Source organism: Lacerta agilis, chromosome 6 (assembly GCF_009819535.1).
Source record: "Lacerta agilis isolate rLacAgi1 chromosome 6, rLacAgi1.pri, whole genome shotgun sequence".
NCBI lineage: Eukaryota > Metazoa > Chordata > Lepidosauria > Squamata > Lacertidae > Lacerta > Lacerta agilis.
The window spans coordinates 35,836,501-35,857,561 of record NC_046317.1 but is presented as its reverse complement, the minus strand read 5'-3'; the positions used below and the strand labels follow the sequence as shown (position 1 = coordinate 35,857,561).

General features: G+C 39.7%; 1 protein-coding gene across 10 annotated transcripts in view; it reads left to right on the top strand.

Annotated features, from left to right (window-relative positions):
* The window catches only part of NFIA (nuclear factor I A), a 398,911-nt gene that overhangs the window by 321,967 nt on the left and 55,883 nt on the right, over positions 1-21,061 (top strand). For all 10 annotated transcript variants that reach the window (XM_033151951.1, XM_033151947.1, XM_033151946.1 and 7 more), the window contains exon 6: positions 3,288-3,415. In XM_033151951.1, the coding sequence (XP_033007842.1) occupies positions 3,288-3,415 (128 nt within the window). The remainder of the gene's footprint in view (positions 1-3,287; positions 3,416-21,061) is intronic.

Genomic DNA, 21,061 nt, shown 5'->3' with positions numbered 1-21,061 from the left:
TTTGCTAATATTTACTTGTAAGTACATAAGCTTAAGACTATAGTGCTGGGGAGATTATCAAGGCAATGACCGTGTTGTAGGCAAAAATGTATTGTGTCCACATTTAAAATGCCATGATCAGGCTCCGATGTACCTTTTTTTTTGCATTCCTAGACTATGGGCAGAATATTAAGAATCTTGATTTTAATATTTTGAAAAATAAGTGTCTGGCCCTCAGGAGCTTAGTATACTGCATTTGGAAGTAATGATAAACTGTTAGTTCCAAAGCAGTGCAGTGGGGAACCTTGTTGGCTCCATGGGCCAGATCCTTATCATGAGTCAAATTTAGCAAGTGGGCAGGGCTGCCCACCTGTCAGTCACCTGGCATCACAATGACATCAGATGATTCGGTGCTATGAAGTCTCAAGGAAGCAGTTTCCAACCTGCTTAGGGCTGAGTTTGGGAACTCTCCCATGCACCCAAATTGAGCAGGATTGACATCTCCCCCACTCCTCTGCACCTCAGCTGTTCATAACAGTGTCAGCAAACCCTGTGCAAGGCTTATCCTTCCCTCCTTCTCTGGCATGGTGACCAGGATCAGATTGGAAGCTTCTACATCTCTTTTTAGGTTAACTACACAGTTTAGTGTCATATCCTAATCCTAGACTTTGATTAACTTTAACTTTGGTTTGTTGAAACAAGACAGCTTTATAATCCATGGTTTGATGTGTCTTGTTTCACCTTGTAGTTAAAATTAACCACACATTGTCAGGTTTGGATAATCTAAAATTAATAGAAAAGTGTCTTCTTGCCCCCGCTCATCTATACTGGATGGAGACAAGGCTTGTGTGAGCCTGCGGCATGCATAAATTCATTCCCATCACAATAACCCATGGTTATGATCCCATCCAAACACAGCCACTGTAGCTACTTTTCTTCATACATGGATAGACTTCCATGGGTATCAGTAAACAAAGGGTCTAAAATAGGAGGCACAATGAAGAGGCAAACTTTATTCTCAGATACAAGTGCTAGTATCTTCTGATACCACAGAAATCTTGCTTCAAATGTCAAATAAGAAAATCCTTACTGTGGCAAAATCCAAGAAGACTCAGTGTGAATTATCTCTATAAAGACTTACGCCTGAGAGGAATTATGGCAGTTTATTACCACCACCATCCAAATGCAATAGATCTCTGATACAGAAAACAGCCTTCTCTGGCTCACTGAATAGGACGTTTAGTCAGGTAGCTTACCCTTGGGAGTTTCTGCTTCCTTTGTACATAGAAAAGTGCAATAGACTCTATAAAGCTGACAATAGATGTAATATCTGCTGACCCTGTCTTGGAAAGTGAATTCAATAGGACATTTTTCCTCCCAGCCGCAGTCTGTTCCTCATACTATAGCTCAAGAAGCCGAGGGCTCCTGGCTCTGCAATTCCCCACATTACTCTGCCAGAGTCCGAGTCGACTGACCTTCAGAGCTCAGCATAAGGGTTATCTTTCCTTTCAGGCTTTGCTTGAATGTTACATGAGGGAGGAATGTATGTGGCAAGTGATGAGTAACAGTCTTTCTGCGTTTCACCTCTGTATCGCTCAAGTTAAAAATCTTTTTGGCTTCATGAAGTGAATTCAGAATTGCTAAGTGTGTGTGTGTGTGTGTGTGTGTGTGTGTATAATCTCCAAGCAATGATTTCCTTGCCTAGCCACACTATTTAGCAAAATCCTCAAAGCACTTTTCTGGCTCCCCAAAGTAGCTGCCTTTATGTCAAATTTGTTCTCTCAATCTTTTCCTCATTTCCCACAGAATTTGCTTTGCTTATCCAGTTCTATTCTGTGATGATTTGTTAATGTGAAAGAGAGAGAGAAAACTATAAAACCTTTCTCATAATGACTTTGTTCCACGTAAAAGACCAGTCCATGTTAAAATGGAATGGATAATCTTACTTGTAGCAGCATCTTACATGTAGCTGCTGCTGCTGCTGTAATTGTTGTAGTAGTTGCAGCTGTTATAGTTGTTGTAGTTATAGTTATAGTTGTTGCATAGACTAACAGTAACCTCATAAGTGGATCCTTATGTACTGAAATTCACACCAGCAACAGACAAGAGGGAAGTGCCAGCAGACTCAAGGCATTTTTGGGCTGGGGCTACATAGTTCAATGAGGACTGAGCTTGCTTTGGGCAGCTTAACTGACTTTGGGGCAGACAGGGATGGAAACGAGGCTAGAGGAGTGGGAAAGAACTGGAATGGGGTGAAGAGGAAATAGCTGGCTGGCTGGAACCCTAAAGGAGAGCACTCCAACCTGCAATACTTTGTACATGGTGTTTTTACAGAGTAGCTATGAAATTAATCTTCTTCATGGAATAAATGTCAGACCAATTCTCCTCCTCCCATACCACTGAAGCTTTGTAAAAAATAAAAATAAAAATGGGGCTACCATGCAAGCAAGTTATTGCTAAGGCTGAATTCTTAAGAAGAATGGAAATGGTTGGACTAAGCAACCTGCTCTAAAATACTTGACCTTTGCAGCTGGAAGTGACATAAGCAGAGTTCAGGCAATCCACCTCCTGCACCCTGTGGCCACATCCTCCTCCATCCTCTCGTGAGGAGTTCTACGTACGTACATACATACATACAGTTCCTCTATGCAAGAGGAGATCCTGAGGCAATCAGGATCCCCACCTTACATGGATGAGCTCCACAGGCATGTACATGCATAGTGTCCCTTTTCACACACTGAGCATCTGTACGGTTGGCCTTTACAAACTGAATACTACATTTGAACACCCTGTTCACTTAGGCTCTGGTCTGTGACAAACTATGGGGAGACACTCTTGCACATATATGCACACATGCTTAAGCTCTCATCCTCTTACATTTCTTTGTCCGCCGTCTCCAAAATAAATATGATGGATTATGGACTAGACTGTAAAAGAAGTGGGATTGTTGGCCCGGAGTTTCCGCATGCCACCCAAAGGCAAATGGAACTGAAAACACCAGCAAGTCTTCAGCCAGTATTCTTTACCTTCTCTCCCAGGCCTCTACAGGCCTCTTTGCACATCATGCTAGTAGAAAGCAGGAGTTGACTTTTGTTCCAAAACACAGGGCTGGGAGGGTGGAGGAAAGCACTCAAGGGAGACAGAAGAAGATTAACAGGGCAGAAGAAGCAGAGTAGCTGCATCACCTCTGCTTCAGAGCAAGGAAGTTCTCCAGAGCTGCAATTCTAAAATGCAGCCTAACATTTTGTCTCACTTCAGCTCTTGCATTAATGTCTCTCTCTCTCTGTGTGTGTTTCCTTTAATTCTAGCTCTACAAAGCGCCTCAAATCTGTAGAGGATGAAATGGACAGTCCTGGTGAAGAGCCATTTTATACAAGCCAAGGGCGGTCTCCAGGAAGTGGCAGCCAGTCAAGTGGATGGCATGAAGTGGAGCCAGGTAAATAGGGCCACTCAGGTGGCTTTTTAGGACTTCGAAGCAATCTTCCATGTATGTATGTATTTATTTAAAAAATATTAGACTGCATTTCAGATTTAATATACAAGGTAGTGTGTGTGAGATTACAGAAGTTGAGTGCTTCTGCAGCTGTAAATATTTTGGTAATATTCATTCCAGTATTTTAGGCAAGCATTTGTAGTGTTGAGTTATGGTTTCCGTGACTCTCAAGGCTTTCTTATTCCAAAATATTACTGAGAATTAGGTTGGCTTGCCCCCAAAGAATGGCATCCTGCAATTTATATTATGTTGTAAAATGACAGGTGGGAGACCCTTTCAAACTATTGTTAACGTGAATTGATTTTATTCTGTAATGGCTTTTTAATGGCATTGCAGGGGAGGTTGTTTTGTCGATTTAAATGTTAGAAAGTTTGAATGAAGTCTTTCTACGTACCATTGATACTGTTGTTCCACTTCTGGATTTGTCAGTTACTTTTCAAGTCATCCTTTTGGCTTAACTTTTCTTGTGTCTCCTGCTACATAAATATCTTACCACTTGTCACAAAATCTTTTTGCCTCTTAAAGGAAATTATATTATTACTTTTTAAAGTATAATTGCAGCTTATGGGCAAAAGGCCCATTGATTTTTGTTCTAGGTGATTTTTTTGTTATTGTTATTTCTAATTTGCACACAATTCTGAAATAAAGATATTGATTTTGAATTTGAATTTGTGAGCAAGCAAGCTACAAGACAGTTAGTCTAATAAATACTTGTCAAAGCAGTCCATTGTATTAAACCAGGGCTTGCTAATATGGTATCCATGGGTGCATGTGCAGCCACAGAGGCCTTCCTTTGTGCCCGCAGGGTCTCCTCCCCAACTGAAATTAGACTCAGGAGAAGTATTCTTTTGTAGCCAATAGTGTTGTGTTCTTGATTGTGGCGTGTGTATGTGGTGTCCACAACAGTTTCTGCTGTTTGTAAATGTGCCAATGGACTCACAAATATTGGTGATCCCATTATCACTTCTGGTGCTACTGGATTATATTACTCCATTCTCATGAAACAGTTGCAATATCTTAGGCTAACAATACCAAGAGAACTAAAGAATTTAGATCTTGCCATGTATTGTGGCAAGGTCCAAGTTCTTAAATTGCTGTTACCCTCTCTGAAAACATGGGATGAAGGGTGGGTATTACTAGTAGTAGTAGTAGTAATAAAAATTAATAATAATAATAATAATGTAATAATAAAAGGTGGAGGGAATGTAAGGATGAGTGGTTGGGCTTAAGGAAGAGCACTTATGTTTAGAAGAATAGGAAGGAATACTATAGTGCCTTAGTTTCATAATGCAGGGAGGAAAGGAAAGAATCAGGTGAAATGGGGTGCCGGAAGAAAGTGACTTGGCAAATTTCTAGTCATGAAAGTAGGGTTGCTGAAAAAGGGATACGGTAAAAGAAGGGAAGAGCTAATGATACAAAAGAGTATCAGAGGTTTTAGAATGTAGAGATGGTAGGATGCATTCTAGAAGAGTGATGAAATCTAAACTAACTGCTCAGTTTGGCAAAAATGATTTAGCAGAAGTCACCCAGCCGCCATCCTCACTTTGGCAAAAGCGACATAAGACATGTACAGCTGTTTTCTTGGACAGGCAGAGTTCACAGGTATGAAGAAGTTTCCACTTGCTTTAACAAAACCATATAAAATATTGGATAAGCTAAAGTGCTTTCCCAGTTTCTCTTAGAAAGGAAGTTAAAAATCCCATTCATTCTTAGGCAACCTGCTTTTCACCAAGTCATATATGTGTTAAGATTATTTCAGTTTCATATTCTAGGCTGGAATGGGGAACTTCTCGATACTATTGAACTCCCCCAGCCAACATGACCAATAGTTTGGGATGATGGAAACTGCATTATAGGGGAAACTCCCATAGGTGTTGCTTATGGGTGGTGGAAGCAGCCTGGACCTTAGGGGCTGTACAGGCACACCGGCAGACCCAACCTGGCATTTCCACTGGCTTGCCCACACAGCCCTGATCTCCACCACCTAGCCTCATTGGTCTCCTTCTCTATAAATGGCAGCCATGCTACTGCTGGGAAGCTAGTGTTCTGGCTCTGATCCAATGGCCAACATACTTATGTTGAAGCTTACCTCAAAACCACAGAACTGTAACCTGTAGCAAATACATGCATAATATTGGAGAAATTATGTACAGTAGATGGCACCATGCTGAATACCAGCAATTCCTGTTCATGTATCTACACATTCAGCCTCTATCTCCATGTGACATGCAGTAACACTGTTAGAATCAAAGTTTCACACTCCAATCACTCTGAATTTTCCTCTGCTGATGCATTATGCATCTGTAAAATTCCAGGCAAAATGCCCATAAGGAAGGGATCTGCCCTATGGTTACTGCTACATCTGATGCAGTTTTTGCAAACAAGTGTGTGTTGCCTTATTTGTAGTTTGGGCATGATAGACCAAGCAAAACACAGCATTAAATCCTTGCTCCTAATACTGTACTCATGGAGACTCACATCCATTTACCTGCACTCCAGTGTGCTTGGGGAGCTCTCAGGCCTAAAAAGGCTGGAGTCTGCCAGAAAAGATGAATTTCCTTTCACCACAGGAAGACACAGGGAAGTAAAACAAAGCAGACACGTAGTAAATTATTCCTGCTTTTCAAATACCACTTGCGGTATCCTCCTTACCATTACTTTATCTCAGCACTTTCATCACATAACTCTTGCTAACGGAGAACGAAGGAAAGAGGAGATAATGAGGATACTTGGTAAGGAAATCAAGCGGCGTCAGGCTTCAGTTTGTACTCTGGTGCAATTCCGTATAGGCTCCATTTTTAAACTAGTATAAACTGTTATACAGCCATAAATACACCTAAAAGCTCTTGGCTTTGGGATTTTGTTTTATTTTAATCTGCCATGATCAAATGCGCTCCGTGAAGCTGAATGATATAAAACATTCTGCTTTCCCCTTTCCTTCTCTCTCTCCCTCTCTCTCTTCCTAACTGCATTCTGTAATCCAACACAGATGTGATGTCCTTTTTAACTTATGTGGCCCTTTTGAAGGCTGACATATACTGTAAGGTACTGGCTTCTCCTTTAGATATCTTAAAATTGATATATAGGTCAAACTGACTGCTAGATATTTAACCTTGGAATTAATAATCTTCTCTCACTATTTTTCACCACACATTAATATTTTTGTGTGGCTTTAAGCCCGCAAAAGTGAGCTCACAGTGCTGATTAAAATTATGGGTTTTTATTTTATTTTTGAATATCTTTTTTAAAAACCTTTTGTTATTTGATAGCAGCACAAGGGTATAACTGGTTGGGTTACCTGGCCTCCCACTCTCTTGACATTTCCCCCCAGTTTATTTTTGAATTTCAAGCCTTGAACCTGATGGGAAGAAAGTCGTTTTAAATTCTGTCAGGTTCTGGTCCCCAGATGAGCAGCAGTGGATAGATATAAAAGACTGTGATACAAGGCTCATGGAACTGGGATGGAATTCCAAAGATGAAATAAGAATTCATGATAGATACACATTATCCAATGTGTTGTTCTAGATTGTTTGTCCTTTCTTTTCCTCAAACTGTCTTACACATTTCTCACACCACTATAATAATCAGTGGGCCCTTCCCATTCCTCTCTGATGAGATTGCTTCATGTCTTACGTGAAATATATTAACACTTAAATATTAACAATTAAAATATTTATACCTGTTTAAAATATCCTGCTTATAGGATATGGTAGGTAAAGGTAACAGACCCCTGGACGGTTAAGTACTGTCGAATTTGACTATGGGGTGTGGTGCTCATCTCTGCTTTTAGGCCAAGGGAGCCAGCGTTTGCCCACAGACAGCTTTTGCGGGTCATGTGGCCAGCATAACTAAACCGCTTCTGGCACAACGGGGCACCGTTACAGAAGCCAAAGCGCATGAAAACGCTGTTCACCTTCCTGCCACAGCAGTATACCTATTTTTCTACTGATGCTGGCATGCTTTTTGACTGCTAGGTTGGATAGGGTAGCTGAAGTTTTTAACATAAGAAAAACATCCATAACAAAACCATGCCATGGAGAAGGAAATGGCAGGAGTAATCTCTACAGACCCAAACTAGCCAATTAATCCACTGAACATCTGCCATATGCACATGAGGAAATGGGGTTAAACTAAGTCACATATTCTGCACTTGGGTGCAGGGAAGGAGGAGAAGAGAAGCTGAACAGGAAAAAACATGGGAGGAGCATGTAAAAAGTGAGTGGAAAGCCTAGCTATTCCACAGTAAATGTCCAGTGTGGAGGCAACGTGGATACTTTGCTACTAAACATTTAATGCATTTTCAAGAGCAAGCTCACTAGGACCTTGAGATCACAATGCATTAGTCTCGACTGCTGCTACATGAAAGAGGATAGCTGTGTTAGCACATTAAAGATCTTTTTCACACTCTGAGTGATTGGTTTCTTATCTACAATCTCAGAATGCTGCACTGCTATTGGATTTGTCATCAATACAGCACAAACATGTATTTATTTATTTATCTAGATAATTTTTACCCCATTCTTCAGCCAAAAAAGGCTGCCAAACCAACTGAAATACCATAGTCCCTTGTCTGCAAGCTTACAATATACCGGTAAAAGGCACAACACAAAAGGAAAAGGGGTGGGGGTGGGTATCGGTATGGAAGAGGAAAATGGCAAACATACGCCAGTTATATAGTAGCTCCTGTAATGGTTAGCTGGAATGGAAGCAGTTAGTGACAGGAGGTGCCTTATCTTGCAACAGATCTGATTGTATGAGCCCTGCTGTCACCTCCCCCACTAAAGTAGCCTGCTGGAATGCCAGCTGATGGGCCCAGTGGTCTTTTATCAGAGCCAATGTTTTTTACTTGCAAGAATTGGGATGCACGCAATGATAAAAGCACAGAGCATGTTGAAAAACAAAAATCCCGCCTATGCTTATATCTCCTCTGTGTAACTCACCAAATAGGGTCTTTGTTTACTGCAATCAGTATAATGTAGCTAGTTTTTGAAAACAGCTAGAAAATTTTGTAGGAAGATAATCTAAGTTGTTGAGCGTTTTTTAGTGCCAAAGTTGTTGAGCCTTTTTTTTTGAGGGGGGGCCTCCCAAAGTCAACCGATTGGACATCCCGGATCTATATCAATTGCTGTGTAGAAAAGAGGTTATAAAAAGGTAGTCATAGCACTCCAAAATGTACATATCTTGAAAAAACCAAGCCACCACCACACCATCCTCACAATCCTTAAAGTATGCTAAAACCATTGTAGGCTGATGAAGGTGCTTGTATAATGGATATACACTAACATGTAATAAACTCCATTGAGAGGTACTGTTGCCTTAACCCTCTGGAGTGGGTGTTGGTATCTGCACAGGAACAGGAGGAGCTCAGAATTCTTCTGCACCATATATTCCTGACCACTGTGTTAACTTTTTTCTGTTTCTTTCTGTGTCTAACTGGTAGCTACTAGAAGCACTAGCTGAACTGACTTTAGTCAGATATATTATACATAGCTTAGAGAATCATTGCTGAAATCCATGATGATGTATTTCTTTTTGTACATTGTCTACTTTTACAGAGCCTCACTTCTGTTATATCCAACAGGCTGCAGCCAACAAAAATCTATTAATGAATATGATGCTACAAAAAATGCAGCAGGTCAATAGAGGTACTTGAGGCACAATCATAGTCTTTTTCCATTGTAGCCATTAAGTAAAATAATTAAATACCCTTCATTTGCTGTAATAGACGTAGACACGATGACAGAAAGTGACCGTTGGATCAATATGTCTCTCTCTCTTCTGCAATTTATGAAGGAGCTGGTGACCATTATCTGTGACAATAATCTGTTTCATTGACATTATTGCCTTAGTACCACAGAAGTTATAGAGGGAAGAACTGTCTGAAAATTGCATCCATCTTTTATTATTATTATATTGGACAGTGTCTTCTTGGCTTTCCTCTATCTGTGGGTGTCTTCCATTATTACCTTAGTATAGTATGACACTCGTTCTAGCGTGTGTCCTTCCCACACCACCCCAGTGACATTGGAAGCCCCAAGTCCTGTAGGAGGAGTCCATGCAGTGGCTCCTTCCCATGCTAGCATTGCCCAAACTACCAGGGCAGTGTGGACCTAGTGTAAAGATAGATGCATTGCCAGCTTCTCACTTTATCAGAGCAGTGCCGCAGAAACTTTCTTTCCATTGTTGTATTTGTTCCAGGGTCAGGCCATAGGCCTTCTAGTCCTGTATTCAGTGTGCAACAACTGCATGCTAGATAGCTTACAAGCATAGTCCCAAGCCAACAAGGAAGGCATGAGCGTCCTCTCCTGCCCACAGCATTTTGTATTCAGAGATATACTACCTTTGTTATTGGACATTTGTCCGCTGATAACACCTACCTTATTTAAATTTGTCTATTTTCTTTTAACCGTCAAAGCTAGGTTGCTGTTGGCTCCAAGGCAACACTGGCCTCCCAAAGAGACTTTCTGTGATTCCCAAATAAAGAACCCACCAGATGTTCATAGAATTGTAGAGTCGGAAGGGATCCTGAGGGTCATCTAGTCCAACTCCCTGCAACTAAAACATCCATGACAGATAGCTATCCAACCTCTGCTTGAAAACCTCCAAGGAAGGAGAGTCTACCATCTTCCAATGGAGTCTGTTCCACTGTCGAACAGCTCTTACTGTCAGAAATTTCTTCCTGCTGTTTAGTCAGAATCTCCTTTTATGTAACTTGAATCTATTGGTTTGAGTTCTAGTAAAATGCAACACATGAACCGTTGCAATAGAACATTAAAATACTCATCCCATTGGATGCATATACAGTATAGACAGACAGCCGCCACACCCAAATAAGCAGTTTTGGGTGTAGTTCGTGATCCAGAAAGAGATGTACCCCCCCAACTCCCCCCCCATGGATTTCTTTATAGCTGGATTGGGGCAGATTTGTGGGCTTGGAGTCAAAGATAGCCATAATAATGCTACATTTGGTCCCTTGCACAATCCAGTGTATTAGGTACCATGTACTGTAAAGTTTGTCTTTTCAGAAGGGGATCAGGAAGAATCTGGGTTTCAGGATGATTAAGCAGCCAGGAAACTGACATTAGAAAAGAAATTAAATGGAAGCATACTTGCAACATCTCCAGTTCAGTAGAACACAGCTGAGGAACCTTTTTCAGACCAAAGACCACATTCCCTTCAGAACAACCTTCTGACAGTCACATGAGTGGCGGGTGGGGCCAGGAGCAAAAGTGGGTGGAGCAACAAATGTAAACTTTACAATTGCACAGTAGCTTAATTTCACACAGTGCTTAATTTTATTCTCTATCCAGGTGAGCAAGAGGCATTATCAGAGTTCAGGGACACATTCCAGGCAGGCAAAAACACTTGGGGGTTAAAGCAGAGCCAGTGTGAGGTGGGGTGTAGGGAGATGTCCAGGAGACAGAGGCTGAGGCCTGGTGGATTGCATTCCACCTGCTCCAGGCCTGAGGTTCCACACCCCTAGAGTAAAAAAAAAAAAAAGGTTCTAATAATGGAGGAAGAGTAGAACAAAAGGCTGGGAAGAAACTTGGCACAAATTTTCTGTTTTGTGACCAATTGCAATAAAGTTCCTGCCACTTTAATGTAGTACTAGATTTGCAATAAGAAAACACAGAAGAAAACATAGAAGTGTTTTCTTTTGTCTTCGATATTTTTAAATGTGCCTGTAACAACCTATGTTCCATATTAATATTTCATTTTAACTTTTATTTTCCTGCACACCTGGCTCCATAGTTGCTTACATACTCCTTTACCATTAAAAAAGTAATGAGTTTAATAAATAGGTATAGACAGTGCTGTTTTTTCTAGAAAAAGAGGTGCTGGAACACACCCCTGAACGCCTCCCTCGTTCTCTTAGAATGGCACTGGCACCCACCTGAGAGGTTCTGGAACTGACTACCTGTGAGTTTCCCCTGAAAAAAAGCCCTAGGTATAGATATATTTTAAGATAGTCCAGCATGTATTGCAATCCATTGAAATAATTAAACCTCATTATGGTGTTGTGATTTATTGCCCCGTTTCAACTGAGCGTAATGGCCTAGGTGTCCTTGTTCCATCAAACCTTTAACATACAACTATCCATATGGCCGGTCCAAAGAGATGCTGCTTTTGTAACCTATTCAAATGCCAGCTGTGAAAGAGATGGAAAAAGTTACTCATGCCTCCTCCCTGGAAGTACAAATTTAGCTGAATGTCTATGACCCTTTTTGCTGATGCAGTTATTGTGTCACAATTGCTGCTGCCCTTGTGGGCTCCACACTGGAATACTGCAATGCAGGTACCCTTGAAAACCAATTGAAAAACTTATAGGTAGAGCAGAATGTAAGTACATCTTTATTTTAGGACAGCAAATTGCTGAAGAATACTGCCTCTGATATCTGAAATACTTTCTTGTTTGTCCTTTACTACACTTCAAAATGCTGAATTTGGTATCCCAAAGTAAAAGTAAACAGTCACTATTTTTTCTTAGATTGTTGCTGAGACAAGTGGTTTTAAACACAATCCCAAATTTCATTCTGGGGCTTGTATAGAAGGTTCTCTCATAATTAGCAAGAAACAATTTCCGATAGAACCCCAATGACTCCTCTTTTCTGATCAGCTGTGTTGGCAGCAGAATTCTCCTATATTTAAATTTCTATTTTGCTGTAAGACTTTTCATAGTTACACTATTTATTTGTACATTTGTCAAAACCTTTTTATCTCACTTTTCTGGCCCAACGGGCCCTCAAAGGCAGATAACAATCATGAAAATAAAATTTAAGCACCACGTCAGTATTATAAAATACAATCTCACAATAAAAAGAACTCTACCCATAGATTGGCTTCGTCATACGCACTCAAGATTTACAGGGCATGTCTTATTTCAATTAATAAATAAATCACTTTTAAAAAAATATAAAGCACCTCTTCTTTTTTATTCTGTGCCTTTTAAAATATGTAGTTTGCATGTTTGGGACACATCCTGCTAACCCTGTTGAATAACAGGGGCATCAATTGTCTTTTTAGAGCCATTTAAGAAGTCTGAATTTCCCCTTGTTTTTGTGTTTAAGTTTCTTTCTTTAGTTAATAGTTTTTTGTGACGTAGAGTAAAATGATTAAAACACAAATATAGCATTGGTTTCATTGGGCTTTGTGAAGTGGAATGTGAGGGTGTTGGAAGATAACTGCAAGCTGCAGTCATGCTCCTTTTGAAGAAAGAGCAAGAAGTATGTGGAATATGTTGCTCTCAGTGTAAGATAAGCTGGAGTGTGTTAATCAAATATTTTCATGATATGAAGGCAGTTAAGAAAACAGTAAAAAAAAATTACTAATTGCTCTCTTAAGTAAACAGATCTATCATTAGGTTGTCAGGAAGAGTGACATTGAGCAGAAACACCTTGCTAATCCCTTGAAGATAAGTATTTAACGTAATTAGGCAGACAGTGTCTCTTTTGTTGAATGTAGCATTAATCAGTAGGAAAACTCCAACTTTACAGAAAAGAGCTTTTCCTGATATGCCTTTGTGTTAGAAAGCTTCTTACACTTCTTTTGTCAGGACACTGTACTTGTAGTATTGACAGCTACAGTTCTTTGGGTTTGTATGATGTGCCATTTAATATGAGAAAAGCATTCTTATTTTTTCATATCGTTACTTATTTGTGTGGCTATGTGATATATTAGGTTAAAAAAACCACTGTATTACATAAAGTTGTTTATATATTTATCATTCTATTAGTTACAAGTGGGGGCAATGGCATTGGGGGTCTCCAGATAGATTTGGGGCCATGAGGGGTTAATCTTTGTTTTCCCTACCTACCCACACACACACCTGGGGGTTTTATTTGCCCTGATGTAAAGGTAATCAAATCAAATCAAATCAAACTTTATTCACGTAGCCAACAGGCCATTGCGACTAAAAATACAGATAAAACAGATAAAAATACTGGGGAAAGACCAGTCAGGTACACAAGATGTAAAGGTAAAGGTAAAGGGACCCCTGGCTGTTAGGTCCAGTTGCGGATGACTCTGGGGTTGTGGTGCTCATCTCGCTTTACTGGTCGAGGGAGCCGGCGTACAGCTTCCAGGTCATGTGGCCAGCATGACTAAGCCGCTTCTGGCGAACCAGAGCAGCGCACAGAAACACAGTTTACCTTCCCGCCGGAGCAGTACCTATTTATCTACTTGCACTTTTGACGTGCTTTCGAACTGCCAGGTGGGCAGGAGCTGGGACCGAGCAACGGGAGCTCACTCTGTCGCGGGGATTCAAACCACCGACCTTCTGATCGGCAAGCCCTAGGCTCTGTGGTTTAACCCACAGCGCCACCTGCGTCCCTTGCCCTGATATATTTATTTTTAATGGCATTGGATCGGATGCATAGATCCAGTGAGTTGAGTTATGCTCATGGAAGGGAAGGAAGGCAGCTTTTGCTGATTCCCTCTCCTCCCTGCAACCCTTTTCACACACCCTGGAAAAAAAATCTGCTTTCCTTCCAGAACAATGTGGAAGTGGCATGGGTAAGAGGGAATAGATACTCTTTGTTCAAACCTTAATTTTATAATTTGCAGCAAATAGTTGCTTTAGGTGCGGTGCTTCTCAGATAGAAAATGGCATGGGAGAAAGAGCTAAATTTCCCTTGTTCCACTCTCCAACCAGATCAGGACCCCCAACAGCTGCTTTATGTAAAGGAAACACAGGACTCAAGCATCAGATCCAAAAACATGATCAAAGTCACGTCTGGTTTGACATCTCCTTTCATTCTGAGTAGCTCAGAAGGCTTTGAGGGGAAAGGATCGAGTTAAAAGATGATAGGCAGACTTCTCAAAGTAACAGGTAGAGGTCAAGTTGGTTTATTTGTTGGGCAGAACAGAATGTAGAGATGAAAAATCAAATGCCCTGCCGTAATAAGGGTTTAGGTGAAAATGCTGACTGGCCTAAGTTTTGATTCCAGCTGACAGAACCTTTTCTAGTGTTCATTACTTGATTTCACAGTTCAGGCAATTTTAAGAGGCTTGGCATTATATTCTTGTTCTCCTCTATAAAACGTTTTGATTGCTTTCTAATTTTTGCTTTAAATAAAGTTATTGGGGTCCACTATCAAACACAGTTCCACTTTTTAAGTTTCCGTAAAGTCAATATATAATCAGTGTACAAGAAACTGAGGTTAGCTGTTAGAAAGTTATGTTGTTTCGTTTCTTCCTGTGACAGTTTATGTTACTTTTACTGATTGATTTGAAAATTCCTCCATACCTCTGTGCATTAATACCAGTTAATGTTCTGTAAAAAAAAAAAAAATCACACTCTGGCTGGGCCCCTCTCTACACTTTTTGGGCACCTGATAGACGTATACATACAAAAGTGGTCCTCTAAGAAGGCAAGCAACAGGCAAAGTCACCAACCCATGCAACATTTTACCTATGTAGTATAGGGAAATGAAATAACTAAACAGTACACAACAATATGCTACAATAATATTGCTACTGTGCTGTGATAAATGCGAACCGTCTGAAGTTTGGGAAGCATCATTGTAGAGCAGGGATGAGAAACCTGTGGCCTTCCAGATGCTGGAAAACTGCTCCAATCACTACTGACTATGCTAGTTGAGGCTGATGGCACTTGTGGCCCCAAACATCTGGAGGACCACATGTTCCCCATTCCTGTTCTAGGAAGAGACTGAACTCAAAACCATTCCAAATGAACAGGACAGGTGGTTCAGGACAAGCTGAGGCAAAATTATCTGGGGAGATGCAAGAATGACCAGATGTAATTGATCAAGGCTGCAAGCAGGAAGAGCAAACTACTCAAACTATATAGGGACAGAACCATGAGCAGTCATAGAGGTGGTGCAAGGCAAGAATTTTGCAAGCTAGAAGGCACACTTGTTGCCATCCATCTGTCTTAGGAGACAATGGAGGAGTGCACCCTTTGGGTTGAAGTTACTGTACCTGATGTGGCTTAAGGCACACTGTTCGAGAGGGGAAAGCGGTAGATCAAGGGGCAATACTTCAGAAGGTCTTGGTAACAATAGTCCTTGCAGTTGGGAACCTAGGAAACATGATCACCTAAGCCTTATATAGGCAGTATCTGAAAATAGAGAAACTTCCCAACCCCTTTTATACTAACTTAGAATGTTGTTGTCTTATGGCTACCTAGGTAAGGTTCAGATCAGAATCACAGTGCTGAAAAGGGAAGGATTTAATGCAGGGGGCAGTGCTACTTTCATTTGAAAAATGGTACTAGGGAAAGGATTAAAGTAAAGCAACACAGGGTTTCCAATAATTGTTGGTCTGCCATAGTCAAAACAAAATAAAAAATAAAAAATTCCTCCCAGTAGCACCTTAGAGACCAACTAAGTTTGTTCTTGGTATGAGCAAGTCTCTTAAGGTGCTACTGGGAGGAATTTTTTATTTTGTTTTTCCAATAAGTGGTTTCAGAGAGTATGGTGAAAGGAAGGCGATGCACTGAGACAACTAGAAGTTATGTATGTATCCATTTGTGATCTGGCATCATAACAGAACTATTGATTGTGTAGTCAGGCCTATAATAAAAGGCATAATCTCCTGGTATACAACAATACGTAAACTATGCAAATGGAGTAAGGAATTCAGTCATGTTTGTGGTTCCTGGATTAATGCAGATTCAATTGGGTAGTTCTCTCCTAACTTGCTCTTTTTTTCTGGTTCTCTTTTCTCCATTCCTCAAGAGCTCCTAAGTATTGGTAAATCATGTTACCCGACAGTGCATCTCTGTGCTGATAAGATTAATTTTGAACAATTATGATTTATGTTTAATCTTGTTGAGATATAACACATTCATTAATCAACATGTATATTAAATAGCTTCAGATAACAACAAATTCTCCAGATGTTTTTATCCTAGACTCCTTGCTAAAGTAAAGGTGTTTAAGATGTTGCTATAATGAAAGCTGTAGATCTAAATAAACCTGAATTTGTTTAGGTTATCAGTCCTTATTAGTATAGCAGAAATTGTTGCAACATTTTTAAATCTCTAAAAGGTCAGTATCTGAAATAATAGAGAAGAGAATCATATTCAAATCCTTTCATTCACTTGCAGTTTACAATCCATTTGCATCTTGTAAGGATGTGGCTGAAACATAAGCCTATTTTTGATCACTGACTTCCAAAAGTTTCATGCTTCAGCTGCAATAATAGGCAAAGACTGATACACAGCTATGTAAATGGTGTTTGAATTTATGATTGTATCATTTGCCTGTCATTGTATTTTCCACCTGCAAAGCTTCCATAAACCAGTGTATTCTGAATAGCCATGATTTGTTCTTACTGCTGTATGTAATCTATCCAGTAGAGTACAATCATGGTTGCAGAAATGGCTTTGGGATACACCCAGAAATTTAACAGTAAGACATCTGAGGAAAAGGAACTGTAAAATATAATGGTACAAAGTATTATGGTACTATAGCATCTGAAGAAAATGTTAATGACATAAAATTAGATGGGGTACAGAAGGTTCCACCAGCCTTGGATTGTTTAGCTTTAATAAAAATGAAGCAAGATGGTTGTAAATGCAGGAGGAGGAGCTCTCAATGAATGAATGAAAGACATTTCATGTTTTGTAATAATACCTAGGAATGGTGGGGGAGGAGGCTAGTAAGAATGTTGATGCTTCTTGAAAAGGTGTTTCAGTAGCTGCTCCAAAAATAAGCTGCTAATATGCACAAGGTTTTTTTAATAGAGAACTATAAAACAATTTTATTTCTCTTTATTTTATTTCTTTGGATACATCAGGAAATCAGAATTTATATGCCATTCGCGTGTTTTAATTGTTCAACTTTATGTTTCTTAAAATAATGATTATGATGATTTCAGTTACCAGTTGAGTGCTGAGCTAGTTGTTAGGGCCCGGGGAAATAGATTAGGTGTTTTAAGAAAGAAAAGGAAGGTTACTATTTTTTACTTTCATTGCACAATGGTTATTGTAATGTTCATATGGTAGATAAAAGTAGTAAGTTAAGAGCCTAGGAATGTATGGGTCAAAACTGTATTACTGATTCATATACACATTCAAGCAGAAGCTGGACAGGCATCTGTTGGAAATGTTCTAACAATCACACCTATATTATGCCAGTAAGGCCCACCTGATAATTGATAGATTTTGCATAACTAATAATTATGAATTATGGTGCTGGAGGAGACTCTTGAGAGTCCCATGGACTGCAAGAAGATCAAACTTATCCATTCTCAAGGAAATCGGCCCTGAGTGCTCACTAGAAGGACAGATCCTGAGGTTGAGGCTCCAATACTTTGGCCACCTCATGAGAAGAGAAGACTCCCTGGAAAAGACCCTGATGTTGGGAAAGATGGAGGGCACAAGGAGAAGGGGACGACAGAGGATGAGATGGTTGGACAGTGTTCTCGAAGCTACTAACATGAGTTTGGCCAAACTGCGGGAGGCAGTGAAGGATAGGTGTGCCTGGCGTGCTCTGGTCCATGGGGTCACGAAGATTCGGACACAACTGAACGACTGAACAACAACAAATAATTAAATTAGCTTTATGTTAGCATATGGCTTTTTTTGAAATTTATTTTTGTTCTTTCTTTTACAGCATTCAATTTTTTTGGTGCAGATAGGTTTTCTTATAGATTGTTTAGAGAGCCCCTATAATTGATATAGTATAGGCCAGGCATGTCCAACAGGTATATCGTGAGCTACCGGTAGATCACTGGACGTCTGTGGTAGATCACTTGTAGATCACTGCCCCCCCAAAGAAGCTCAACAAGTTTGGCTCCTCTAAAAAAGCTCAACGTATTTACCCTGCACCCCCCAAAAACATGGCTTTCCCCCTCCCTAAAAGGGGGTGGATCACTGCCAGTTTTTAACTTTGTGAGTAGATCGCAGTCTCTTGGGAGTTGGCCACCCCTGGTATAGGCCAATGGTTCCCAACCTGGGGGCACCTGCCCCTTAGAGGGTCCGCTCATTTAAGGGAGGGGGGAGGCTTCTTCAAAAGGCAGATGCTTTAAGTCCCAATGGAGTAGCTTCTCCCCTCCTTTAAATGAAATATGTTTAAATAAGAAGAGGGAGGCTGCTTTAAATACCACTTTTTTCAAAGAGCTTTAAGAGAGACCCACTCCCACTCTACTCCTGTTGTGACTCTGGAGGGTCAAACAGGAGCAGGGGGTCAGCAAAATTTGGAGGAAGGGTTATAAAGGGACTCCCCATACTCATAAAAGTTGGAAACCATTGGTTTAGGCTACATTCCTTCATCTCTTGCATATATTCCCCATGTTGATAGATATATACCTATCAATAGTGCCCATATTTATGTTGACATTAGTAGTCAGTAACTTTCATTCATATAGCAAACATGGAACTGTGTTGTATCATGATTAGAAAGGTATTCTGAGGTGATTAAGTAATCAATCTTTGGCATTTTAAACCGGAAAGGTGTTGTTTTTGGTTGTTTTTATGCTGTGCATTTTTTGTGGTTTTTATATTGTGTACTTCCCTGTGATCTTTGGATAAAGGGTTGTATAGAAATTTAATAAATAATAAAAATAGTAGTTCTAGAGTGACACTGGATTTAGCATCTAGAAGTACACTGAATCCCCCCCCCCCAAAAAAAAACTTTGTATTACCTTTGGGAAAAGAATAGAAATTGTGACGTTGTCATTTTTGGTAGTGATGGATGATTTACACTTAGCAGAACTGTTCTTCAGCTTGGGAAAATGTGTAAAGTTATCCACTGAGCAGACAGATATTGTGAACAGAATTCATATACAGCTTCCTCTCATTTACTGTATTTGGAGAATGCCCATGGATCTTTTCCTATTATGTAATAGGAAGCGTTGATATTTCCTGACTAGCGAATACAAGAAGGTTCAGGATTTTAAACCATTGTGCTGCTCTACTGATCGATAGAAGATGATGAATATGAAATATTTCTGCACCCACACTACTAAGTTGGGTTGGAGGTTTGCGAACTGCAGAATTCTGAAAGGCCTTCCTGGGAGACTTCATCATCTATTCCATGACTCCACTAACCTATGATTCCATTTTTGCTTGCATTTGTGCATTTGGTGGATGGACATGACATGCATGAGTTGGAATGAACAAAATAGCTTTATACTTAGGAAAATGACACATGAATGAAAATTTAGACAGCTTTAATTTGGAAAATTTCTCCAACTTATAGTAATACAAAATTGATATGTGTACACCCATCAAGATCAGTATTGACTAAATTTTCTTTTTATTGTATACTATATTTAAACTTTTAACTAAAAATAGAGTAAGGAATGCACTGTTTTCTTGAAATAAAATTATTTTTTTCTTTATTGCCATTGTGCACCTGAGAGACATAGCTAGTTTAATTTAGATCAAGTGAGAAGTGATATGTACAAATTGTTGTGCATTTGGATGAATATGCAGAATTAAAAAACACAGCAACTCAAAGTTTCAGCTGTTGAATTTGTTTTAAAAACACATAACTTTAATTTTACATTAGTGAAGTGTGTTTCCCATTACTTCTACCACTAAATATTGACAGAAGATCAAACCATGGGAGTCCAAATGCTTCTAGGGTACCTTCACACACCAGGGCAGTTAGAACATTTTAAGTGGCTTAAAGTGCTTTAACATTCATATGTACTCTTCTTAAAATGTTACATTAAAGCACTATAGGCATGGATTGCACCATTAGATTGCTTTACAAGAACACCATTGAGTGCCCATTGAGCTCATATTCTGGTGCCCCCATATGCTTCAGGACTAGATGAATTGCAAAGGAATGTAGTGCCTCCTCCAAACAATGCTAACCCCATTTGTGAATCCAATGCCTTGTAGTTGCCACTGCAGTATGCATCCCAGAGAATAATGGATGATTAATTTGATGTGAACTAGTACAGCAACTCAAGTGCATTTATAAATTGCCACCATAACTAAATGAAAGAGGATATTCTCATAAATATGCAGGCTGTGGGAGTTATCTGACTTAGTCATAGTCATAGTCCATTGAATAAAATGGACTTAAGTTAGTGAAGACTAAGCTATGTCCATTGATTTCATTCAGTTTACTCGGCGTATTAGTCAGATACCACATGATATCAGGAACATTAGCATAAGATGTGCTAAATTAGCATTTTGGTTTTAAGTTCATTTTTTAATTGCACATACTGACAATCTTTGCTGTTTCAAGAATAATGTCATGTGGCTGTGATCATTTTAGAAAAAACTAGGTTTATTTTGGCTTGTCCCTAGAACTTTTCTACTTGCATGCAAGCTCTTTTCCTGCTTTTATTAACCCATTCAGAGAATGTTTCAGTTCTGCTGTTTAGACAGAGCACCATGCTCATGCACCATAAAATGTGAATGATGCTATTTGCTTTGCAACATCTAACTTGTCTTCCATACCTTTCCCCTCTTAAAGGACAAAATATTTAATAATAATAATAATAATAATAATAATGATAATAATAATAATAATAATGTTTATATTACACACTTAGTACTCTCAGTGATCTCTTATCCAGAGAAATTATTAGGTCCACAATTCCTTAGCTACAGTAATACAGCAGCATCAGATTCTGCTAAAGACCATTCACTGGCCCTAAAATATG